Raw genomic sequence first — 26,998 nt, 5'->3', positions numbered from 1 at the left:
ATTCTGCTGCTGCTTTCTTTTTTTCCTTCTTTCCCTAATTTGACCTGCATAGGTACAGCCTGCTAACCTTAAATTTATGAGTCCTTTCGCTAAGCTTACTTTTCTCCCACCACGTGAAAGAGTAGTTTAAGTACCAGTCACAAGCATATACAACTTCATCATAAGAAATTGTCACATGCTTTAGCTGTGTTCATAACAGGCAGTATGAGTTTCTAGCCCAATTTAAGATGTGTGTAGGCTTGCCAAAGAGCTTCTATTGGGAATGACATGTAGAGAAAATGAAAATTCTGACTTCAGTCCATGCAGAATGTCACACTGAGCACCTTGTTATATATTGTTAACTAGCACAGCTTTCTCTTTCAGGTCTGAGGGTGCTTTCTTTAGCAGAATGTTGCTGTTAAACATCCAGTGTTTTTGTAATGACTACCTTCTCTTACTTTTCTCTTAGATTCATCAGGGTGGTTAATTGACTTGCTACACTATCGTACTCTCCTATTAGCAGGTTGAAGATGTTTACAGACATGGTAAAGTCGCTAATTTAGAACAAAATTTGCACATAACCAAGCGCATGGTAGGGAAAGTAGCCTGATGATAGTAGAATTTAATGTTTTCTTTGGGGAAAGGTAATAGGATTTGTACCTGACCTGTAATCCTCTCTGGGGTGTCACTGAATAAATGCTCTTTAATATGAGTGATTTTTGTTTATATCTTTCTCATTTTCTCTTTACAGTCAGCTGCAGAAATTGTTATGAAACACGCTTTCTGTCTTAAAAGCGCTTTTATGTCCTTTCTTTCTTTTCCAGCAGCAGTAAAAATATCGTTAGTATTCTTGTGGTTTTTATTAGAGAGGGGAGCTTTGAGTAACAAAATTGAAGCTGGAATCTTAACTTTGTTACAGCTAGTAAGAGCTGAGAAGATATTGGTGTCTTCTTACCTTCCTTTTAATTCTTTTCTTTCTCCCACCGAAAAACATCTTGTGTAGCTTTAATAAATTAATGCAGTTCTCATGTTCTGCCAACAAGTCATTAGTTTGCTGTTTATAGTAGTTTTCTCTAACCTTCTAATTTTTAAAGACTATGTTTAAGTGCAGATTCTTCTTAAAATGCTCATAAACTATAACATGCAACATCTAATGCCAGTATTTTATACATGTGCGTATACCTCACACACACACACACACCGAAAGATCAGCATAATATTTGCTGTTCATTTATTTTGATTCATGGTTTATACAAAATCACTAATACTTAACTTAGTCCTAGTTTTGACTTAGCATAGTTTTAACTTCTGCTTTTGGTACATTCTAGTGTATAAGCAGGAGGTAGAGCCATTGTTTATATGGATTCTTATTGCATAAAACTATAAATTTCTGTGTAGTATACATTAACTACATGTGAGTACTTAGTGTATGTAGTTAATTGTATGTTATGGCTATTTACAGATAAATTTTTAACCTCTAGAGCTGTGCAAGTAAATTCACTTTTGATGTGGAAGCTGGGTAGAAAAAGTGAAAGCTTTCTTCTTGATTTTTGTGGTAGAATGAAAAACAATAATTGTATATTGGGCTGAACTGAAACACTGAACTTACCCTCATGCAAAGATGACTGATTTGTGGTTATTTAAAGGAGTAGCAAAATAATTGTATTAGATTACTCTAGAAAGAGTCAGTATTTCACGTAGGAAATGGTGATATTGCAAATCAAATGTAGTATCTTGAATATTAGTGCATACTTTGTCCCCAAGATGAAGGTTTTGAAAAACAAACCTAAGATTGGAATATCTGGCTTGGTGTAACCTTGGCCTAGAAGTAAATATTGAGCTAAGAATGCAGGGCCATTAGCTTTTGCAGAGGAAAAAAAGAGGATAAGCTGTCATTCTAGGGTTTATTAATTTTCTTTGGTGGAATTGTAGTTCAGTGTGTCTTAACACAGTGCTAACCTCAAGCAATGGCACCAAGAGTTCTGTCTGCCTCTTGTACAGCTAGCTACTCTGTGAAGCTGTTTGATCTGTCCTCATCTGCTCTGCGTGTTTGTAGGCTGGCAGGACCCCTGGGGAGTGATCTACAGGATGCTCTCCCAGTGAGTTGTGGGGTGATGTGACTGACAGGAGTGTATTAGGGTCTGTAGGAGGTCATTTGAAGGACCTAGCATTCTAGTAGCTTGGCCAGCATCCTCTGCAGGTTCAGTTGCTCAAGTATTAAACTGGGCAACATCCAAGCTCTGCCCGGACCCTCAGTTGTCTGGCTTTCCAGATCTTGGGTAAAAGAGTTTTGTGTGAAGATGAATACAGCTAAAAGGAAAACCTATTTCTGAAGTGGAGATAAGCACAAAAGAATGAAATCTTTTGATGTTAAACAAAAAGCACTGTCCTGGTGATCAAAAGATGACACTTTTTAGTAGTCAGTTATCACTAAATTTTGCATCGGGATGACTTCTCATATTATTACTGTATCTTTGCTAGCTGAGTGGCTCAAGTCTTGGTGCTTGTCCAGTCAGCAAGAAAAATGCTCCCTGTTCTGATAATAAAAAGGAGAAATGAGGTAAGCCACTATCATCATCCACAAGATTGACTAGGGTAAGCAAGGTTGTACTGCCAGTGTTTTCTGGCTGTGCTTTTTTGTCATTACACTGATGCTTTATTTTCTCGTGTATTAGGAAATCAGTTTTATGGGCAGAGGGTGAAGTCCGTAATTACCTTCTCTGTTCATTTTGTGGTTTTTTTGTATGATTGTATTTAGCGTATGTTAATGTGTTCACTACTAAACTAGTCTAACTAAAGATTGTCCTGATGCTGGAAGGCATATTGTAGCCTACCTACATAAAAAGCTTGACCGTTTCTGAAATGTCTATTACTGCTTTTGTGTCAGAGTAGATTAAAAATCCATCTTTTGGTTTTGAGTGAACGTAATCTGTGTGCATTTCCAAAACATCTCTTAAGTGTAACGTTCTGGGAGATAACACTTATTCTTTGCTTTTACTGTACAGCTCAAAATAGGGAATAATTTTTTACACTGTTTTTGGAAGTTCTACGCAAATACGGATCTGTATGAGAAATTAGGGTACAAGAATTTCAGTGTATTTTTTCTTGGGTGCGGACTTGAGTGTAAAAAAGGAAACAGCAAATTTCCTTTTTTTTTTTTTTTTTTTTTTTCAGAAGAACATACTATACCTATCAGCTATAGGCTGTTTAAAAGGCTTCATAAAATTGATAAACAGGGTGGGTTTTTTTCTATGTATGTGTTACTTCCTTCTACTACAGATGTTGTTTACATAACTTTTCAAAGGCTAGACCAAAATGTTACATAGCCATGTTGTTGATATCACTAGTTTCAGTGAAAAACTCAACTTTAGCTTTGAAGTGTAACTATACTGTGCAAGATTGCTGCCAGCATTTTTATCATTGCCAGCTGACCAATCTGGAGGGTGTTTAGATAGTAATAAAAGAGCTTGCACAGATATTAACTCTTTTTGGTGCTTAATTCACAATGCAATTTCACTTTCTAAATTAATGATGTCTGTATTTAACATAATTAACATTTGCTTGTAGCTGGAAGCAATTTTAATACTATGTGTCTGCAGAATTAAGAGAAAAAAAAAGCTCACTCACTAGCAATAACTCAAAACTCCACAGTAAGCAAGAGGTTTTAAAATCTACCTGAATTTCATACTGTGTAAAATGTTCCAGTGGCCCTTGAACCATGAATTCAAATAAAAATGTGTTTTATTTTCATAGGAACGTGAATCTGCAGTAATTTATACCAATGTATAAGGTATACAGTGTAAGATCTTAACTGTCCTTCCTGCCTGTAGCTGTGCAGTCTGGCTGTTCTCCTTGCATCAGCAGTGGAAGTCATAAGGCTGTACAATAACTCATTGAAGTAGCTGATATGGTTGAAAAATAGCTTGGCAAAAAAATTAATTTGTACAGCTCAGTCAGTTAGTTCAGCTGGGTGACCGCATGTTTTACCAGGGGTATGCTTCAGACCAAGGGGAGAAATAGGAAAACATGCAGCTCTTACCAAAAGCTAAGGAGAACAAGACTGGCAATCCAGAGCTAAGATGGCATAAACTGCTGTGGGACCTCACAGCATCTGCTTGTGTATGCTTCAGTGCTCTTCTGACTTGAGTAATCAGTCTTAAGATTGCTACATCAGGTGAGAAATAACTCAGCAAGAAGTTACTGTTCAACTTGTTCCACTGTCTCGGTTAAGAGATGAAAGTATCGTTTACAATTGGCACCAGATAGATGAAGGGTTCAGAGCGGGGAATTTTAGGGCCCCGAGAAGTTGAGCTGACTCTGTTTAGTGGTGACAAACTGGTAGATCTCCTTGGCTACTTTGAGAAGCTTTATCTTTTATTATCTTTTCAATCCTCACAGAAGCAGTCCGTGGACTCCGGACTTAAAATCCTGCTCTGGAAAGCAGCAGAAGTGTTAATAGGCAGGTTGTTGTTCAGGCAAGGACTGCTTTTTTCATGTACTTCCATGGGTCTGTTGTTTAAAAAAATAAAAATAAAATGAAAGTTGAAGTAACTTTATTTTGCTGAGATTGGTGAACTTTTTGCAAATGCTTAAACTTCAGAATTAAAACTTCAGGATGAAGTCCACTATTCACTGTGTGCTTATATCTAGCTACGTATCACAGCCATTGAATTAATAATCTTTAATATATATATATATACACACTATACATATTTGTTATCTATATCATATATATGTAACATACATGTGTTGAATTAAATATATATTAAAAAATCTCAAAGATTTATAAAGCTGTATGTAGTTCTGTGGGATGACCAGTCTTTTGTTGTTCCTCGATGTTCATTTTTCTGACCACTTAGCTGATGTTGAAAGTGTGGTGAGATGGGAGTTTTTTCAGTACAAGTCTCATACTAAATTGTGTTGGAATAATGAATACTTTAAAAGAAACTTGCAATTAAATATGCGGATACTGTCTGTAAGCATTAATCTATGTACTTGCCATTCAAATCCTGAATTCAAATTCCCTTCCTCTCCCCCTTCCCCCCCCCAAAAAAAAGGGGGGGGGGAGGCAAATAAAAAACAAATTAAAAACTTTCAGTGTTTTGTTCTTTGCCTGTCTTAATATTTTTTACCAACTAATTTATTAGAATAACCTATTGGAAAAAATAAAATCAGGCAAGTTCCCCAGCCTGGCTGGCTGCATTACAGAGCATTCATAAGCAATTCACCTGAGGCTAGCAGAGAAGGCAAGAGGCCTGTGACAGCCTGGATTTAGGCTGGTCTAAAGTGCTGAAAGAGCCTGGTGTAATTTCGGATGTCTGTCAGTCTGAGCACCACCTGCCACTTTGTAGGAGTTGTTTCCTCAGCACTCCTCTGTCCATGTGAAGGCCTGGTTCAGTTTGCCAAGGCTTACAGAAAGGGGGAAAGGGATGACTCAAGGTACCACTCTGCCAGCCTGGCAAGCAAAGCTGGAGTGGTGTGGTATGTGCGGAAGATCAATGAGTTCAAGCAGAGGGGCAGAGGCTGCTTTTTTGGAGGTGGGGATGCTGCTGCACTGCTGTTAGTTTCAGCAGCAGTTAGCTTTCATCTTGGTTTTGGTTGCTCAAACCATACCCTGACCGTTAATGATAGCTACTGTGGGTGAATGTAAAGACAGTTTCCGCCGAGTTTGCCCTTTGTGGTGTGCCAGCTTCTGGCTTCCTGCAGTACCTGCAGCAATAGCCACCAAGACATTTGCAAGTGTTTTCTCTTAAAGAAATAGATGAGCAAGATGCTGTATTAACCGATTGATTTTTTTTTTCTTCTTCTTCTTTTTACTTACGAATGCACATGCCTCTCTCCTGCTTTTCCTTTAAATGGAAAACTTGGATTGAAGTAAGTTCAGCCGGACGTTGTGACAGTATTACTAAGGCAGTACAGCCTTGGAAGCGTCAGTTACTTTCAGCTGTGTAAGAGCTATGTTTATAAGTTTAGTTAAACTTTTAGTTTTCCCATGTTGATGAATGTGAGGTTTAAGTTGCACAAAAATAATACTCCCTTTATGGGAGTAGTAAGTGGCACAGAGTGTGTGGGTAATGTAATACTACCACAAGGAGCAGACACCCATGTTTTCTACTAGAATGGCTTGAATCATTACGTGGCATTCCTAATTGTAATCTGTCTGAGATGAAAATGCTAAATTTAGCCAAGCAGTCTTGTAGACTAGCAAGACTCATATAAATAAGCTAAATATTCAATTCACACTCTCCCTAGCCAAAAAAAAAAGTTGTCTTATTTAAGCAAGAGGAAAAATTAAACTACTATGGCAAAATTATTGATGGGTCTAAAAACATTTGAAAAGTGATGAAACAACAGAGATGTGGGGGTTTTTTTTCATCTGTTTTAATCACAATTGTAGAAAGAGGTCCTTGTAATAATGACAACCCTGAAATATTTATTATGGAAAAATGCCTTTTGAAAACAGTAAGATTGGGTGCAGTGGGAATTCTTACAAATTTATGGAGACAGTGTTTTGAATCATCAGGGCTGTGATGGATTTGAACTGCTGGGAACTTCTGTTGGCAAGAGTATAGAACAGCAGGTATTTTCTACATAAACACTTTCATGGAGGGAAAAAAATAAGTATTTTGGTTCCTAATATGTGTATGTTCTCATTAGATCTTTATCTAAGAGGAAGCTTTCAAGGTGCGCATGTATAGAGGTGCTGTAGATACAGAAAATAGCAGTTTCAACTACAGTACAGGTACCCAAGGGCTTGGTGTGTTAGCCTGAGAGTGGTGCTGTCTTTGTGGTCTCCTTGTCTGTTAGCATAAGCAGCATATTAATAGGCTTTACTATCTTGTCCTTGCTTAAAATTCAAGGAGCATTGTAAAGTCCTTGTAGCAATCCCAGCTGTCTGTGGGCAGGATGTACTGCCATTGTATTTCCTAGCAAGAGACAGGAGTGCAGGTGTGTGGTGATGGGGTGTTCTGCTTTCTTATTCCATACTTGAGTAAGCACAATCCTTTGAGAGGTGCAGAGTAGCAACAAGTAGTTACAAACTGCACATTGCTGGTGTTTTAATTAGATGTAGCTGCAGGCTTCTGCCTGCTTTGCTTGAGAATATGCAGAGTTTTATTTCTCTCCTAATCCAATGTTGGATATTAAGCGTAATACATCTGTTAGTCTGGTTTTCCAAAATACAATTGTCAGTTTACCCCATAAATTGCAGTCTGTGGATAATTGCCTGGCAAAAATATCTAAATAAACCTGTGTGGAAAAAATAATATTCTCATGAGAAAGAGCACCTCACTTGGTTTTTAAGCAGTTTCCTGTATGTGGTAATCATACACAGGTTTTTTGTTCACATGAGCTGTGTGTAAGTACTACTTGCCAAAAGGAAAGCATCAAGATGCTTTCCAAAGCGGCTCCTAAACTGTGGGATATTGGCTTCAGTTGGGATTCAACACATCAAGAAAGTACTTTACGACCAAGGCTAGGGACAAAGATGGTTAATACATCAAAGTTGTGTTCTTACTGGTGGTATGGTAGTACTAAGGTCTAGTGATGAGCTACAAACCTTCCGTGCATGGCAGTGTGTACATATACTAGTTGAAAAATGGTCCCTCCTTCAAAAGTGGTGCTGACTAACTAGTGTTAGATCTGCCTGCACCGCAGTGCTCTCTGAAAGGTATTAGAACAAAGAGAAGAGATCAAGGTTGCACTTGGGTTTTGCTGACTTCACTGGTGAAAGCTCTTTATCAGTGGCAGCATTTTCATGTTATCACTGAACATCTTTTTCATTCTTTTACTTTCTGTCACCATCACCAACATGAAATACAAACTTGTATGACTTAAGTAGAAGAATGTTATGAAGAAGCAAATTGAGTAGGCTTTAGCAGCACTGGTATTCTTTGCAATTTACTATGCAACTTGGTTTTGCTGGTGATGAATATTAATTTAGGTTTGCAGCTGGTTGCCGGAGTTTGCTTGTCCTTATGTGTGAAGTTATCAATTGATTTTTCCTGATGAAAATATGTATAGAAATAAAGTGCCATGAAATAAAACACGGTATGTACCTATCCTGCCTAAGTAGGTTTGCTGTGTTCCATAGAAGTCTAAATTTAGTAGGTGTCTCCTTACTTACCAGAAGCTCCCTGGCTACCTTTAGTTGGTTCATGGAAGGTATTCAGTAACTTCAAGTCTGTAGATAATCCCATGTAGTTCAGACTGCTCAGGTCTGCAATTAGAGAGGGATTTCAGCTCAGTGTGCACTAGTCATAGTAGTCACGCATGATACAAAAAGCTTGCAATTGATAGAAAAAAGTGATGCAAATTGATAAAAAAAAAGATACAAATGATACAAAAATTGATACAAATGATACAAAAAAGCTCTCTTCATCTCTGAGTGTGACCATGAATCTGTTTCCCTTCACTTTCCTGCAGGTTAGGGCATTTGAGGAGAAAGAACCAAAGCTTGTACTCTAAATCATGGTCCTAAGACTCTTTGATTTTATCCACTGACAACATGTTGTAAAATCTCTATATACATTACAGGGAACAGGATCTGAAACCCCACTTTAAGATCTTTCTTCTACCCCCCGCCATCTGTGCACCAGCTTGTTTTCTGTCTCCATGCTTTTCTTTCTTGATTGCATAGCAGTTTTGGTTTAATAAGAGTGGTGAGGGGTGCTCTTACTAGTATATTCTGTAGGATGATAACATTACCAAGAAATGTGAATTCAAACCTTTTGGGACTGAGGAGGGGCTGAAGCCCAGTTATCATACTTCCTCCTGATATGCCTCCGTGTTGTAAAATATCTAGGAACTATTACCACCCTGTATCATGCGAACTGTATCACAATGGAATCTGCCACATTTTATCTTTCTGGAGGTAAAGAGATGTCAAATATCAGAAAACTTTATAATCTATAGTTGTTCTGAAATTCATACCTCTTTTCTTGTGATTATAGAAGAAATGTATGTGTTGTATTAAGAAAAATCTCCTCCCTCACCCTCTTCCTGTCAGCCAGACACCTAACTTGGATGGATTAGTTTCCACTCAGTAATTCAAATCAAGATCAAGAAATACTTTTCAGAAAACATACCTAATTGATTTTCATTCCACTGTTCAGAATTGTCAGTAAATTGAGGGCTCCTGTGAAATCTAGGAACAAGCATTAATAATTTCCCTATCAAAGTAATAATATGGTGAAACAATGTGAGTGCTTTTGAAGTTAGCTGTTCTGTCTCGAAGCAGCTGCATCGTGTGTAAGCTAATAAACCCCCATACTCTGGGGACACAGGCCGATACCATGAACAGCCTTCCAGATCTGCTCTCATGGGCTGTGGTCTCATCCTCCTGGTACTTGTACATGAATGTTTTCATGCATTTAGCTTAAGAGGCAACATGATGCAGGTGCCTGTGTTGGGTTTTCAGTAGCGGTTTCAGACCCACAGCTCTATCTTAGAACCTAACGCTTACTGGTTATTTTTTTCCCATTGGATCCACTCCTTTTTGGTGAACTTTAAGCAATTTGATCTCTTGAGAAATTTTTTAAATGTGTAAGTATGAATAAACTATGGGTAGTAATTCAGTATAACTGAGAGTTATACTTAGTAAACCAGTTGTGTTACTGTTTGTGTTTGTCTGCTTCTCTGTGGTTCTGGCATGCAGAAATCAGTTTCCTGTAGATTTTAACTCGTAATTAAAATTTAAGTCCTAACTGATTCATTATTTATTATTTTAACTTATGATGCCCTAGTTAAACAGTGGTTATGGAAGTGCTTATCATGAGTATTTGGTGACTATGCATGTTTTACTTCCTTAACTTGCGGAAGATAACTGGCAGAGAAATGAAGTCTGATGTGGAACACTGCTGATTCTTTTATCCTGTAGCATCACAGTAGCTAAAGTGGTTATGCTGTATAGCTTTTTCAGAATGCAGTTTGAGTAAGCAGTCTTGATGTGGTGAACTTTTTGTGTAAAGCTGTTCCAGTGCTAAAGAATTTCTTAGTTTGCACATTAATCTGGGTTAATGTCCCATTCTTTCCATATTACTGCAGGCAGTTCAAAACCTACTCTGTTAGCATCTGCAAAGTTGCCAGGGAGTGAAAGAACATCGTGATCTTGATGAGCCATAGGCTGGTAGATAGGCTCTTGAAGACAGGCTTGCATCTAGAATTTCCATGTGGATCAGGGTGTTGCAAAGTCCTGCTCTTGAGACTGCTCTTTTGTTGTCCATCTTGACTGGTCCCATCATGTTCACTTCCCCTACATAGGGATACTCCAGTAGCTATTTGCAGTTGGTGCATGGTGCAGAGCGGGGGCCCCTCTGTGAAGGGCAACCATCACAGGGCTGGTCCACATCTAGGGTACAAACATTTTTGTGCAGGGTGAGTTAGGGTTTTGGTTGTTTGTTTAAAATGTCTTGCTATTCAACCATCAGTGTTTACCCCAAACCTCCACTTCCATGAAGAAGAATGCATCATGTAGTTACTTGATCTGGTGGTCCTGAAACTTACTGTGCAAGCAGTGCATTCCAGCTATTATTAAGTATTGTGGTGACATTTACATTGATTAAGTAAATAAGATAGTTGTTAAGGTCACAAAGAATTACCTATTTAAGATTTGCTGGAAAATCTACACCACAAACTTGGAAGTTTTAATCAGAAGTAACTCCTTCATGTGAAACACTGATATCTGTACCTGTGCCTTTCTGAGAAAAATACTTCTGTCAAGGCAGAGCAGCAAGGTACTATTTTGCCACTTTCCTTTATAGTGAATTCCTGCTTTGCAATGAATTGTTGTAGAAGCAGACATGCTTAGAGTCGTTGCATGTCCAGGCAAATTTAGGTTTGTAATTAATGACATTTGTTGTGGGGCTTCTGGCTGTCGGAAGTGGTTACAGAGGTGTGGGTCCTTGCTAGGTCTGTAGTGCCTGTGTAATTGCTGTCCCTCAGGTTGTTTGGTCCCTTCCAGTTAAGCAAATGGCTGTGTCCTTTTTTTCCTTTTCTCCAGAAACGTGAATGCAGTCCTTTTGTCAGCCCATAAAATTCATGCTGAAAAGCGTGGCCCTCAGCTAAAGCTAGAAAACCTGCTGGAGTGAGGGAAGAAGGAACTTTTTTAGCAGGGTAGCCATCAAGTCCGGAAACGGGTGTCTCCAGAGACTATTTAATTTTGCTTATTTTAGAAACATGTCTCTTCCTGGTCTTTTTATAAGCAGAGTCTTGATGACTGAGGGTGCGGGTTGACTCTGTGACCAGTGCAGTCCAGCATACAGCCATGGGCAGTGGCTGAACAGCAATGTCCTTTGCCTTTTTATCCCCTCAGTTCTCTTCTCCATTCCCATCTCACCACCTTTACCAGTTTCTTCGTTGGGTTAGTGTTTCAGCCAGACCTTGTCCTTGCTCCAGTGCTTCTCGGTGGCTGCACCAATGCAAGCACTGGTCAAAAAGGCAAGCAGTAAGAAGAATCAATGAGGAGGTTGATTAAAGAGGGTGAATAATCAACAAGGAGGATGAGGCAGTTCTCTTTGGTGACATTCCATCCTTAAGCTGGATGAAAGGGGTTGTAAATGTAATCACAGTTCTAGGAGGGATCAATTCCATACAGCATTTCTGACTGAGCTTTAAACATGTGAAAACACAGCTGATGCAAAGAGGTGTCAGTCTGCAAGAAACACAAGCATTGGTCCAAAAGCGTGAATTGCTTATTCATTTCTGGGTGTGTAAATGTAAGTGAAGTACCATGTGAGGTTATGAAGTAAGTAGGCTGTCGAGTTACTGCATCAAAAAGGTAAAGGTGGCTTCTGCACAACTCCTCAACTCCTTCCTATATATATAAGCGTTTCCCCCATAGCCTTAAGCATGGTTGTGTATTTCAATGGAAAGCTTTGCAGCAAGACACACTTCAATACACAGCAGGGGCAGATGCCTTGTGGTGCTTTCTTTTGTTCGGTATTGGCTTGGTGAATGCTGGAGTACTGGGTCACATGAGTTGCTGCTTGGCTGAGTGGAATAATACAGCAATGGCCTAGTGGCTTGTTTTTGGTGTTGCCTTAATATAGGTGTGAACTATGAATTGCATCAGGTAGGGTGAAATGCTGAGCTGAAGAGTGGTGAGAGGAGAGCAGGATAGCCACCGATACTTCATTTCAAAGGAGGTGATGTTTTTGTAACTCTCACCTTTTTCTTGATTCCATTTGCCCACTTAATTTTCTGCAGAGATCCTATTGGTGTTCTAATAAAGAAGTTTAAAAAGCTGCAAATGCTTCAGTGCTGTGGAGTAGTAAACATTCTTTGTAAATATCTCCATGATTAGCAGAATACAAAGGTGCTAAGTATTCAATTTGCAAATTCGAAGTTAATCTCGCTATGAAGAAATAATCATTCCTTTATCCTGTTGTCACTTAATGAGGCTTTAATTTCAAATTAGAAGCTCCAGAGATTTCCATCAAAGCTGGTTTTATAAAGAAAAATTTCTCTTCAAGCATTACTCTTTGTAGAGACAGCAAAAAAAAAAAAAAAACCACCTTGGAAAGCAACAAGTCCTAACATTCGAGGTTATGTCCATGTTTGTCTTCCTGAAATACTTAACAAAAATAGAGCACAGCTCACAAATGTGCAGAAATAATTTTAAAATCAGTTTTCCAACAGCACACCACTTGCAGCCTTTGAAAAAGGATCCAACTGGTGATATCGTTAAAGACATTCCGGTTCCTGGCAAGCTTGCCTTTTGTAAGCTTTCAGCTGCGTTTTTTTCTTTGGGGAAATCACTTTTTCAAGGACTCAGAGATATTTTTCAAGGATTTAATTAAAAGGGGGAGAACAAGTATAACAGAAAATAAGTAAACATTGCACAAAAAAAATCATTTATTTCTTGTAACAATGGATTCTTTTCTGTTCCAGTCATCTGTGGTTGCATACTGCTCAGTTCCAGCTCCATCAATGGTTTCCAAAAGCTTCCTTTAGCTGTCTAGTGTAGTTAGGCATTATTTGTTTTGATTTATTCCCTTAACAGAAGAATCTGCAGAGGGCAATCTACAGTCCTAACCAGTGACTTGCAGGAGAATGTGTCTGACACTGTTGGCACCAGGCTGCTGCAGCGGCCGGAGGCTGAGGCTGCGCATTGCTTTGCTTGCACAAACCGTCAGATTTGAGCCCAAATTAGCAAATCTGTACCCGGGTTTTTCCACCGCTCAGCAGATGGAAAAGCCATTAGGCAGTGGAGGTAAAGGAAGTGCTCGCATGTGTTGGGGGGCTGGCCCTGTGGTGGGAGAGGTGCTGGCTCAGCCTTATATGGAAGAGGACATTTTCCTTGTTAACTTTATGGGGAGTCTGTGCCCAGAGCCGTGTTCATCATGTGGATTCATTTCCACAGGAACGTTTCTCTTCCAAATGGTCTTAATCATAGTTTTAACACTGTGTCACATCTTTGCTGACTTATATAAATAAGTCTGCATCGGCTTGCTGCACATCTGCTGCTGGTCTGCCCTAAAAAGGTGAACTGTTTATAATTTTCTCGTTTTGGCTAACAGAAAAGATGGTTCTAAACTGATGCCAGCAGCTTAGTTTTTTTCTTACTGAAAAGCCCACCCCATTCTGGGCTGAACTTTAAAGCAAAACTGCTTCTCAAGTCACAAAATATCCTTTCATTAGAGGGAAGTAAGGCTTGCTAAACACAGAGCATACCTCCTGTGAAAACAGAAAAGAAGGAACCTAAAAGTTGAGCAGCGTGGTAAGGCTTTCTCCTCCTGACTCGTAGACTTACAGATATGCTCTTACACCATGTAGCCACTCCACTGTCTTTCTCTAGCCTTGATTCAGTCCCTTCATCTGTCTTCCACCTACTTGTGTTTGCTGGGTCTTGGTTGCCCTCTGATCCAGGTTCATGGTTACACAGGTTTGATCTAAGTGATTGCTTACGGAGGAGACTTAATGAAAGAGTGTTCATGAAAGTTTTTGTGAATGAAGGCCTGATCACCTCTGCAGCGATGGGCAGAGGGAAAACTCAGAGTAAGTTACATGCAATAAGTAATGCTCAAAAGTTAAGTGAGGTATAATTCAGTTCTTTTTTTAATCGGTCATTTCTTATGTGCATATGTATAACATCTAGCAAAGTCATTCCATGGCAAATCTCTTTAATTTTCCTATGTGTAAACTCCCCACATCCCCCTGGCTACAACATCCACTGAGGAGTAGGCCAGAATGATTTGTTGGAAATATATGAGCCATCTAATACTGTTGTTGGATACAGTTTGTTAGCAGAGGGTTGGCCTGTGTTTGAAACCTTCTCCACCAGATTTTAGAGCAGCTGTCCCTTCTCTGTTAGGTGTAGCTGGATGTGCAAAGTAATAACTATCAATGACATTAAATCAATGTAGGAAAACCAAAGCTCAACTGCTTTGCTACTTAAAGTATTGCTCACTTTGCTGATGATTTATATGCATAATAGTACATCTTCTAGAGAATGTCAGGTTCATTTTAAAAGACTTTGCCAAATTTGCTTTTCCTTGCTGTATTGCAATATATTTTATAGAACAAAAAGGTATTAAGAATATTGATGTTTCCAGGATGACTGGTAAAGCTTTAATTAGCAATAGCACTTTAGGATGACCAAGAAAAGTGGCAGTCACAGTCCAAGTTCTCAGAATTCGTATAATGAATAAAAGAGAAATGGAAATTAAAATAGTACTATAAATTCAAAGACATGACAGCTCACCCTGGCTGACTACCTGCTGTAAGAGTAGAATAACATTTAGGAAAAAATGGTCTATTTGAAACCAATTTTTAGAATGTACACATTAGTCCAGAGGAGGTCCATGAAGATGATTAGAGGGCTGAAGCTCCTCTCCTATGAAGACAGGCTGATGGAGTTGGGGTTCATCCTGGAGAAGAGAAGGCTCTGGGGAGACCTTAGAGCAGCTTCAGTACCTAAAAGGGGCCCTACAAGAAACCTATAGAGGAGCTATTTATAAGGACTTGTAGGGATAGGACAAAGTGGGATGGCTTTAAACTGAAAGAGGGTAGATTTAGATTAGATATAAGGAAGAAATTCTCACTATGAGGGTGGTGAGGCACTGGCACAGGTTGCTCAGAGAAGCTGTGGATGCCCCATCCCTGGAAGTGTTCAAGGCCAGGCTGGATGGGACTTTGAGCAACCTGGTCTAGTGGAATGTGTCCCTGCCCATGGCAGAGGGGTTGGAACTAGATGAGCTTTGAGGTCCCTTCCAACCAAAACCATTCTGTGATTCTGTGAGTGTTAAGAGAAGTAATCCTAGCTCTGGAGTAATTAGGGAAAATTACAGTAACCCTAAATCGTAGTTTATAAGCATTCAAATTTTGTCTTGTAGAGCATATAGATAATACAGTTTGTTTGTATTTTTGTTTGTATTTATTTTTTTCTGCCAGGCTTTCATAAAGATTTATAGCCCTGAACAAAGAGTAGAGTGTTGGCTTTTTCTTTAACAAGGATGGTACCCATTAATTCTCTGTTGTCCAGAGAATTAGAAAAGGGGCTGAGTTTGTATCAAGGATGCTTTATGTTGCATAATGTGAGAAGAAAGTTCTAGTTTAGAATTGCCCTGGTTTCAGCTTTAACAGTTAATTTATTTATTATTTTTTATTTATTTTTCCTAGTAGCTGAGTTACTGTCTGGGTTTAAACCACGACAGGAGTACAAGATGTGTGAAGTTAGGTTGTAAAATGCCCTTTGAAGATTCTGAGGAAAATATTTTGGAAAGGGCCTTGACGTTTATCTTGAAACAGAGACTTGAACAGAGAAGCTCCGTTTCCTTTTTTGTATTTCTGTGGTATCTTTGTTTAGAAGTGTCTCTCTGATAACGTTCAGAGCATAAATATTTTTTTATAAGATGTTAACAGATTGGTTTGGATTCTTTCCTTTCCCATCCCCCAACTGAATAGTGTTTTCAGACTTCTCGTAGCCTGCTGGTGTATACAGCATTAAGAGTATTAAAAAATAATTTTTTGAACCTACCCTCTTTGATGTCTGTTAAATCCAGTTTAGCCCACAAATATGATTGTATTGTAGCAAAACTGTCCAGCAGATACAACTAAGTTCATTTGATTTGCATCTGCTCCATATTCCTGTCTCCTCTGAAACACAGTGGTCTTCTTTTATATTTCAGATTAATCTAAAATTGCTCATATGGGCTGGTGTCCTCTGCTGCTTGATATGGAATGGATTTGCTCAGCAAGGTAAGCCACTTCATTTCATTGCAGTAGTTTCATGTTGCTTTAAAACTATATTTATTTAGCAGTTACTTATGTAGATAACTGTAAAATTATTAGATGAGTGCTATTGCCATGTATGTCAGTCATAACTCATGTTAATAACCTGTTTGTAGATAGAACTTAGTTTAAAAAAAAACAGAATGGAATAAACTAAAATTCTGTTGTTGTTGGGCACCTTTTATAAATGAAGTGACTGATCTGTGTTCTTCACTAGGTGGGAGTGACTGCATAAAAGCTAATGCAAAATCATGTGGTGAATGTATACAAGCAGGACCAAACTGTGGTTGGTGTAAAAAGACAGTAAGTGTTGCAAAATTCCTTGTATGGTTTGTTTTTTGAGATTTTAATAAATTCTTTAAATGTATAGAAGTGTTTATTTTCCCTAGTAGTAGTTTCCTGTAAGTCTTCAATTTGATACTTAGAAGTTCAGATACTATGATTTCCCTGATGTCCTGATTTGAGTATAATTGGTTTTCACAACGTGTTTACTTCTCCTTTTGTAAACCTTAAGCGTATACAGACCCTACAGGCTGTCTCACAGTTATTTAAAAACATTCCAGCATGGAATCTGTCTGGGTATGCATAATTATGTTCTTCCACTGACATTAGAGTAAGAGGTAATTTTAGGCAGACATAGGTGGAGTAGGGGAAGAGACTGAAGGTTTTCTGTTATAAAAGAAAGATGTTCAAATTTTTTTTTCTGTTGTTGGTAGACTTGGGGTGCTGGAGATTGGTTTGAATTTGCTTCAATCTGAAATAAAAAGAGTGTTTTCTTACATAATTAAAAATCAAATCCAGGAAATACAGAATGTAATATAATCTCAAATTGTGTGATTTTAGCCTGTATATGCTGAAGTGTCTTCTTCAGATTAGAAACAGAAGAAAATGGTTCCTACCGATTGTCTTTAGTTTGTTACTGCAAACTGGGAAATTTTCCTGTTTCTTGCTAGAAGATTATAATGTATATTTAGCTCCATATAGTACCTACTTACTGTTCCCCAAAACAGCTTATTAACTTCAGACATTAAATTAAACTGACTAACTTTAGAATTTGTCCTTGAGCTATCAGGTCCTAGTCATCAAGAACTGACAAGCTTTAAAATATATTTATTTACATACTTTTTTTTTTGGGGGGGGGGGGGATCAGAATTGCCAAGTTTCTCTGTTAGAAGCCTTATTTATTTATATTTGCATTTAGAGGGGTTTACTTGAGACTTGAGGTAGTGGTAGTTTGTTGTTCAGTACAAACTTACATATTGGTTTTGCTCACGTATCTTTACTTTTGGATTCAATTTCCCCCAAATAAGAGTTGTCTGTCTTTCCCCTGCTCTGTCAGCATATTGCCATTATTTTGTTGTGGAGTACCGAGGTACACTTACATAATCTTTAATACAGCCATTCAAAAAAATAAAAAAGTTAAAAGGGAGGATAGTTGCCAAGCAGACTGTACAAATAGGTTAACTCTATAGATTAGTACATGCAGATGAAAGCTTTTTCCACCTGCTGTCACTTTTAGAGTAGCTGATTTAAAAGGATGTTCAGCTTCTGTCAGAGGTGACATTGGGCATTTTTTCTTTCATCTTGCTTACCCAATTAGATATAAATAGATGAATACTCCTGGACTAAGTAGTAGTCGCTGATGTGTTTAGTATAATTTGAATATATTTCAGGACTGGGTGTTTTATTAATGAACTTAAAGAAGAAGTAAAGTCATTGTAAAAAGTGTTACTGTGAGTAGAATATAACAAATGGCAGATAGCTGTAAACTCGATCCTTTTTGCCTGTGTTTTTTAGGACTTTTTGCAAGAAGGAGAGCCAACATCTGCCCGATGTGATGACTTAGCAGCACTGAAGAGTAAAGGCTGTCCCATGGAAGATATAGAAAATCCCAGAGGTAGCAAACAGGTGCTTGAAGATAGGGAAGTAACAAATCGTAAGATAGGTGCTGCAGAGAAGCTGAAACCAGAAGCCATTACACAGATCCAGCCACAAAAATTAGTACTGAAACTAAGAGTCGGTAAGGACAATTTCATGCTAGTGTTTGGATGATTTTTCTGTCACCACCACATCTGTGATTTTTTGTTTTGAATGTGTAAGCTTTTTGTTACAGAAACTACTATTGTTCAGATAACCTGAATGATAGCAGAGCCATTCAGGTCAGCCCCAGGTGTTGAGATACTCCAAATACTGTTTGATTTTTATGAAGGTTAGATAATATTACTTTTTCCCAATAGAACTTAGGAGAAAATAGATACAGCATGGATTGAACATTTATCAGAAAGGCAAAAATGATTTGTTTTCCATATTTTGTAGTTGATTTTCTACAGTGTGGCCTCTCAGAATAAAAGTAGAGGAGTGTGCAAAAACTTTACAGAATTTCATTTTCACTGAAGCACTGCTGTTGCCTAAAGCTTGTGTGCCAGAACCGAATTGTTTTGTAGTTATGCAAGATTTTTGGATTGCTATTTAAAATACTTTCCAGAGGCTAAAGATGTGGACACAGGACTACAGAAAAGAGAACAAAGTAGCTGTGTACCATTTCCAGCCCCTAAAGAGAACTTTCATTTAAAGGGGGAGAAGGGCGGAACAGGGCTAGTAGCTCATGCAGTACTTGAGCATAATGGAGATTGTCCTTAAGGAGAGTTCCTAGGTACTGCAGACGTATTGAACAGCTACTTTGTTTTTACCTGGAATAAGAGCCTGTACTCAGGGTCAGCTGCTTGGAGGTGGTTGCCTTAATAAATGCAAGATCATCTGAAGAAGTTTAGCGAAATGAGAAGAAATGAAAAGAAAGTTACTTGGCAATTTTGGTATTACTCCTATTTATTTCTAATATGACCTTTTCAGCTTCAAACCAAGTTACTGTTCCTCTGTTTATACAAAAGTCTCTTTATCAGAACATATGAGGGACCTGGCCAACCACAGCCTAATTACTCAAAAGATTATGACTCTGTTTATAAGCAATTCTGTTGGGTTTAAGTTCCTTGGTGAAGGACTGTGTGCTTGAAGACAGGGATATTTGCTTTCTATTCAGGCTTTTTTAAACAATGGCTAAGGAAAATCTAGAGCTTTAAGGTTTTGGTTGTTGGGGTATTTTTTTTTTTTTGCCTTTTTGCATGTATGTTTGTGTGAAAACAGTGTCACATAGCTGCATGATCCATATGCTGTTCACTTTGCCTGTCTAATGGTTTTCCCAGTGCAACAGATAGTAACTTGCCATTATCTCACTGCCGTTTCTCTGCTTTCAGCCTTTATTTGATGCCAAGTAACTGGAAATACTCGATCCAGAACTGACTTTTCTTTTATAAGCCTATTTAGACAATGCAGTGTGGCGATGGTTTGCTGGGCTGGTTGGGGTTTGTTTTGTTTTTAAAATAAACATGAACTTTTGGAGTCATCTTGGACGCAAATAGATACTGAAATTTTATGCTGTTAGATCCTATTGGAACCTTGTTAAAGTTATTGCAAGTGTGAAGATTTGAAATTGCAGCAACTAAGAGAGGCTTGACTTTTTTTTTTTTTTGGCAGGTTAATGTTGTCTGTGGGGAGATAAAATACCTTAGAAATGTGAAGTTGGACATTTGAAATAAATAGTTCTTGAATACTTGTTGAACTGTGCACATGTGGAATTTTTAGTGATTTGTATTTTTGTTTAAAACAGGGGAACCCCAAACAGTTTCATTGAAATTTAAGAGAGCTGAAGACTACCCCATCGACCTTTATTATCTTATGGACCTCTCCTATTCTATGAAAGATGATTTAGAGAATGTAAAAAGTCTTGGAACGGCTCTGATGTTAGAAATGGAAAAAATAACCTCAGACTTCCGAATTGGTAAGAAAGATTCGTCTATCCTAATGAAAAAAATAATATTTCCTTCCTGATGTTTTTCACGTGATTACATATAAAGAGTAATTTTATTTATTTATTTTTTAAGTTACCAGTATTATGGCAGATGTTTCTAGTAGATAGAACCTGTTGAGGAACGTAGGAGTACTTGGTGTGCATGCCAGAAATGGAACGTAAACAATTAGGAGAACTCTTTCTGATGTCAATTCAACTATAATGCATTTGCATTCTGTTGTGTCATAATATAAATAAGAGACTTCCATTCTTCAGCTTACAGGATTCTTGTTGTTCTGTCTTAGGCTTTGGCTCTTTTGTGGAGAAAACTGTGATGCCATATATAAGTACAACACCAGCCAAACTCAGAAATCCTTGTACAGGCGACCAGAACTGTACAAGTCCATTTAGCTATAAAAATGTACTCAGCCTTACCAGTGAAGGAAATAAATTCAATGAACTTGTAGGTAAACAGCACATTTCTGGGAATTTAGATTCTCCCGAAGGTGGATTTGATGCAATAATGCAGGTTGCAGTTTGTGGGGTAAGTGTGTATTGGTTTTCTTTGCTGCTTTATTAGATTAAATTGTTTGAATATAGCCATAGCATTTTATACTGGCTGACGCTTAAACATGTAATCTCATGCCAGCAAGACAAGAGAGATTAGGCAGACTGCATGGATATGTTCATTTGTCTTCTGTGGAGACCTCTAGTGAGTGAATGAAACTGGGAAGTAAAGTGCTGATTAGAGGTCATGTTCATAGCAGATAGATGCATTCCAAAGTACAAAGTTTTTAAAGTTAGATGCAGAAGAAGAGTCAAATTCTGCACAAAAGCGCATGAAATCCTCAGTAAGCAACTATTCTCATATTATTTCAAAGCTTTATATGCTGCTTGTGGCTGTTGCTTCAGTATAGTTCAGTGGAAGCTGGAGAGGGACTTTAACAGGGGCATGTAGTGATAGGAGAAGGGGTTATGGCTTTAAACTGAAAAAGGGTAGATTTAGATTACATATTAGGAAGAAATTCTTCATTGTGAGAGGGGTGAGGGACTGGCACAGGCTGCCCAGAGAAGTTGTGGCTGCCCCATCCCTGGCAGTGTTCAAGGTAAGGCTGGGCAAGGCTTTGAGCAGCCTGGTCTAGTGGAAGGTGTCCCTGCCCATGGCAGAGGGGTTGGAACAAAAGGACCATTCTGTGATTCTGTGTCTGTTCTCTCTGCTTGGGCTGTGTAGTAATGGTATAGAAAGGGATTTTACATGGTGGACTGATGTGCCCAGTTTCTACAACTCTGTTGCACTTTAGATACTCTAGAGAGAACTGAACAAACCAAAGTACATCTCAGAATTTTTCTTGCCTTTGGTGAAAAACTTGCAACAGATGTTTTGGACCAGACAATTAAATGCAATCGTTTTTAAGGTTTGAGTGGAGTATATGTTTTCCATGGTGACTCTTGCAGTGTGGCTTCCCCTGAGCCTGCCTACATTTGCATGCATTTATTTCTCAAGTGTTGGTCTCCAGTGCTCTAAAGTTGTTGCAGAATGCCAAAAATCTGTTTGTTTGTTTCCGAAGGAACAAATTGGCTGGAGAAATGTTACACGACTACTAGTGTTTTCCACGGATGCTGGATTTCACTTTGCAGGAGATGGTAAACTTGGTGGAATTGTTTTACCTAATGATGGGAAATGTCATCTGGAAAATAATATGTACACAATGAGCCACTATTATGTAAGTCTTCACCTCATTTTCTAGGGAAACTAATACTTTGTGATGCTTAAGCTCAAAAAAAGCTCATTAGGTCATCTCGTATAGTTTCAGACTGCTACATCTTGTGAACTTTACCCATTTACCTCTGTATTATATTAAGGGACCTTAGTTAACTGAAGGAAATATACAATAATTAATCAAGTCTTAATTGGAAACTTTCAAGAAATGGCAACTTTCACGCTGTGATTTGTGTTGTTGGTTTTTAACCTTTTTAGTAATAATTCTACACGTCCACTGGCAAACTTCGGTGGCTCTGTCCCATTATTTTAGCATTTCCAAGTCTTTCTTTTCAGAACTAGTGTACTGCTGTAAAATAGAGAGCTCCTTGGCTAGCTTTTTTTAAGATTGCTTGAAATCTTACGATGCAAAGTTTATGGTTAAAGTATGCTTAACAACATTGCGTTAATGGTTCATTGATAGGTAGATCAGACAAAAGGTGAAAAGAGAACTATTTACTGGATGGGGTAAACATAGTAAGCTTTACAAAGTTTGTGTGTTCATAAATTCCTAAAGTTAAGTGAATATTGGCCAAATATAAACCTCAAATTAGTTCAGTTTTATTTCACCTAATTAAGAAAGTGCAAACGGTAGTAGTTTTCATAACTCATATGGAAATCTACAAAAGAGAGTTTTCTGAGAACACTGAGATTAAGGATATAAAATGAAGACTTTATGTGGTAGGGAATATGATAAAATTACTGTGAAAAGGTGTGATAAAACCTGCGAAGATAGGTGTGAAAAAACACCTATCTGCACAGGGGATATATGGAATCTTTTCAATGCATGTTTGTTTTCAGAGGTTGTTTTTGAACTGTGACATGAGCTGGCTAGTTAGAACTCTTACGTATGTTTCTAAAGGTATTTATGATGTCAAAGTCTTTCTGATTGTTTTCTAGCAATGTGTTTCAAATTTGAATTGCATTTTATGCTTGATTTTTGTAGGATTATCCTTCTATTGCTCATCTGGTACAAAAGCTTAGTGAGAACAATATTCAGACAATCTTTGCTGTTACTGAAGAGTTTCAGGCAGTTTATAAGGTAAAGATAAATAACACACAATTCTGGTCTCTACTTTTTTCCATCAAATGCTAAGACTGACTCAGATTTGCTCTGAAATCATTAAAATTATTTAATTTGAAATAAAAGTTACTATGAAAGTTTGTGATCGTGGAAGTAGTATCTTGCTATTTCTGGTTTTATTATTAAGCCTTTTTTACTTGTTCAAAACAATACTGCATTCATGTGGAATTTCCATGGAGAAAGTACCCCTCCTCCTTGCCCCTCTTTATCCTTCATAGGTAGGAGGGAGTGGAGAATATATTTGCAGTGCTAATTTTTGTGAACATTTTTACAGCAAAATAGCCGAGGGGAGTGTGGACACTGAATTAAGAGACATACTCATGGAAGAACATATTTTGTCCTTTGTGGTCTATTTATATTCCTGATGTTTAACTAAACTTCTGGATGTGATTGTGAAATAGGAAATGACTGGGTGAAGAAGATGCATATTTTTCCTTGCTTTAACCGAAGAAGGTGGTTTGGGGTTTTTTTTTTGTTTGTTTTTCTTCTACTTTTTTAAACTTTATTCACATTGTAAGTTTTTCTTTTTCATTAGAGATCATCTTTTATCTGCTTGTCTTTTATGCACTAGAAGTGTGGTGCTTCTTTAAGATCATGAAGACGTACAAGTTGACCACATACAATATAAGAGAAGGTCTTAGTATTCTGTTACCAAATTTGACATGAAAATGCAAAGGAGAAGAAAAGACTGGATGTTTGTTTGTAGTAGTAGTGTGTATAACCTCAAAAATCATAATAGTCACTGGCAACACCATGGGCTTGTCTTTTTGAAGTACTTGATCTTGACTAGTTAATTCACTGAAGCGTTACAGCACTTTACAGATATTTATAGTACAAATTTTACTTTGTTCCTTATTAAAACTGTAATTTTCCTTCTACTTTTGTAAATATTGAAAGGAACTGAAAAATCTGATACCAAAATCAGCGGTGGGAACATTGTCTTCAAACTCCAGCAATGTGATTCAGCTGATCATTGATGCATACAATGTAAGTTCTGATTTTTATTTTGGTCGTATTAATCTTCTAAGTTGTTACAAGTTTTTAATAGGAGGGGATACTCCAAAGTGGATTTTTATTTTTCTACAAAATAGTATACTAAACTATTAATATACCACCATTGCAGTAAACCCGTGTTAGATATTCAGACACTATGGCAATAAGAGGTTAGGTGGCTAGAAAGACCCTCTTAAAGCCACTTAAAACAATGTTACAGACTAAAAAATATCATCCATGTTTTCCCTTTTAAAAAACCACACAAAACCCCACACTGTTTCTTCAGCACCTTCAGTTCTTGCCTTCCTTCCACATGGAGGAGAAAACGGCCATTTTGCAACCCCTTGACCTCAAAATACCTAGATCAACTTCAGGGACTCTTGGGTTTAGCCCCAAAATATTTTCTTCATAGCTGCATTGTTTGCCCCTTGTACTCCAAAGGAAAAATGGGGCTTATTTACGCAAGTGCCTCCAGTGTCTGTACCTGCCCCAACCTGATGTAACGAGATTCAGCCATGAGAAGGGGTCACCACAGCGTGACTATGGGCAGTCCTAGGCTGGTGTTTCTTGGCACGTTGGAATGTGCATAATTCCACTGTGCCTGTGGGATTTGCACGTAGGCTGTGCATAGTTGTATGATGTCTTTTCTTCAGGAGAATGCTTATGTGATTCAGGTCAAATTTAGCTAATAACTATTGTTCTAGTCCCTTTCTTCAGAGGTTATTCTTGAAAACACCAAGCTACCAAAAGGAGTGACAATCAGTTATAAGTCTTTCTGCAAGAATGGAGTGAATGACACACAAGAAGATGGAAGGAAATGTTCTAACATTTCAATTGGAGATGAGGTAACTTAAATTATATATGCTGCTACTCACATATATAAAATTCATTTAAAGCGTCCAAGGCTCAGTTGGGGTTTTTTTAATGATACAGGCAAAAGTCCTTTTATTAACATGGCACTCCATTTATTTTTCTTTGCAGGTTAAATTTGAGGTTAATGTAACAGCTAATGAATGTCCAAAGAAAGGACAAAATGAAACCATTAAAATTAAACCCCTGGGATTCACTGAAGAAGTGGAAATTAATCTCCAGTTCATCTGTGAATGTCAGTGTCAAAGTGAAGGAGAACCTAATAGTCCAGCCTGCCACGAAGGAAATGGAACATTTGAATGTGGTGCCTGCAGGTAAATAGACGTTTTTGTTGCTTTTTGCAGAAGAAAAATGTGAGGAAGACCTTTGTGCCTTTAATTGGAAGTTACTTGGTTTTACTAATTTTTTTTGTGAAAGGACAAAAATTAGTGCTAGACATGTATTTTTCTAGGATATTTCCACATACTGCCTTATGTCTGTAAATAATCCTTATGCTGGAATTCGTAGGAATTTGATCATTAAATTGGCAGTATTGTGCAAGTCAGAATTCCAGTTTGGCCTTGAGTCAGTACTTTAAAGGATATAGGTCTTACTGCTTTTTCTGTTTCTACATTTAATTTTGAGTTCCATGTAATAGGGCAAAATTGCGGATTTATGGGATGACATGAATGCGGTCACTTTGTGATATTTTTGCAAGTATTCATACTGATCTAATTCTATCCTTCTAATGTGAGGTCTGTTGATAGTGAGAAATCCAAAGGCTTCATAGTTTTTTCAGTAGGAGTTCCTAACCACATTGGCACCAATTGTTTCATAGTAGGAAAGTCTAAAACTAAAGACTAAAACACCTAGTAAATCAAGGTTTAAGTCTCCCCACCCCTTCCCCAAGAAACCTACAGCAAAAATGAACTGTTTCCACTTGGAAGCCCTTGAGACAAGAACGGTAAGAGCGGAATGGAATTAAGATCTCTGGGAAAACAAGATCCAGGACTTTACAGTATTAGTTCCTGCTCAGTGAACTGTAACAGAAATAAAGCGTAGCATTCTCATTCCTCATGGATCAATATGACTTACTAGAAATAAAGCAAAAGATACTGACTTCAGTCTTCAAGGACTTTTGGTGTAGGATGGACTATCTGCCTGGTGAAGGTTAATGTGGTGTTTGAAAGACTGAGGTATGGCTGCGTAACTGCTCCGTATTCTGTAGGCTGGGGAATAAGCTACTTTGTATCCAGTATTTATGGGCCATTGCTCCATTTTTGCAGTCAGATTTTTATGTTCCCCTGAAAGAGAATAGATTTTCCTCTTTGTGTAGAAAGACTCTTAAACTTGGTATTGCTGTCACTGGTGTCCCCATGGTTTCATGCTGGGGAGAACAAATGTGGGCAAGAACAGCCTTTTGCTTTTGCAACATTAACAGTTTCCTGACAACCATTGTCTCTGATACCCCAGAACAGTTTGTCCATCAGTGCTGGGAACAAGAACAACCTCCATTTGTTCATCAGTACTGTAACCTTGATAATGAAAAGTGCTGATGCCTGAAGATCTTGGCTCAGCAGCTCTGCACATCAGCTACTGTCCTGCCTAATTGCTGTTCACGGGAAATCTTTTCATTGAAAGATGACAGCAGCTACAGTGAACAATCACTGTCACTTTAAAATAATTCCCGTTCTGTCACAGGGTTAATAGTGGTTATATGGCAATTTAGATAGAGGTGGTGACACATAGTTTCTTATCTGGAACGAGTAATCAGTATTGGAGCAACAGTCCAGTTTTTTGCTCCAGCAGCTTCAAGAATGGCTATGTAGCTGCCAGCTGGAAATCTCATTTGAAGTTTTAACTTGGAACATCCCTTGAGAGAATAGTCACTTCTGTTCCTGTTCTTGGTGCTATTTTTGCAGTATTTTTATTGTATTACTTTAAAGTTTACATTTTCAGTTGTGCTTTTACCTTGCAGATGTAACGAAGGACGTATTGGAAGACTATGTGAATGTAGTACAGATGAAGTAAATAGTGAGGACATGGATGCTTACTGCAGGAGAGAGAACAGTACAGAAATATGCAGTAACAATGGAGAATGCATTTGTGGACAATGTGTATGCAAGAAAAGAGAGAACACCAATGAAGTGTATTCTGGAAAATACTGTGAATGTGATAACTTCAACTGTGATCGATCAAATGGTTTGATTTGTGGAGGTGAGAAACTGCTTCAGAGTTTTCTGCAGGCAAAACTGGCCAG

General features: G+C 38.0%; 1 protein-coding gene across 1 annotated transcript in view; it reads left to right on the top strand.

The window, feature by feature from the left end:
* The window catches only part of ITGB1 (integrin subunit beta 1), a 45,756-nt gene that overhangs the window by 4,582 nt on the left and 14,176 nt on the right, over window positions 1-26,998 (top strand). The window contains exons 2-12 of the mRNA XM_065666707.1: window positions 16,107-16,176; window positions 16,427-16,512; window positions 18,007-18,229; window positions 19,874-20,044; window positions 20,359-20,597; window positions 21,622-21,777; window positions 22,759-22,854; window positions 23,794-23,883; window positions 24,594-24,734; window positions 24,871-25,073; window positions 26,717-26,955. Of these exons, the coding sequence (XP_065522779.1) occupies window positions 16,107-16,176; window positions 16,427-16,512; window positions 18,007-18,229; window positions 19,874-20,044; window positions 20,359-20,597; window positions 21,622-21,777; window positions 22,759-22,854; window positions 23,794-23,883; window positions 24,594-24,734; window positions 24,871-25,073; window positions 26,717-26,955 (1,714 nt within the window). The remainder of the gene's footprint in view (window positions 1-16,106; window positions 16,177-16,426; window positions 16,513-18,006; window positions 18,230-19,873; window positions 20,045-20,358; window positions 20,598-21,621; window positions 21,778-22,758; window positions 22,855-23,793; window positions 23,884-24,593; window positions 24,735-24,870; window positions 25,074-26,716; window positions 26,956-26,998) is intronic.

This window comes from Lathamus discolor, chromosome 2 (assembly GCF_037157495.1).
Source record: "Lathamus discolor isolate bLatDis1 chromosome 2, bLatDis1.hap1, whole genome shotgun sequence".
Taxonomy (NCBI): domain Eukaryota; kingdom Metazoa; phylum Chordata; class Aves; order Psittaciformes; family Psittacidae; genus Lathamus; species Lathamus discolor.
Note: the sequence above shows the minus strand (reverse complement) of the source record. Positions and strands in the feature narration are given on the sequence as shown.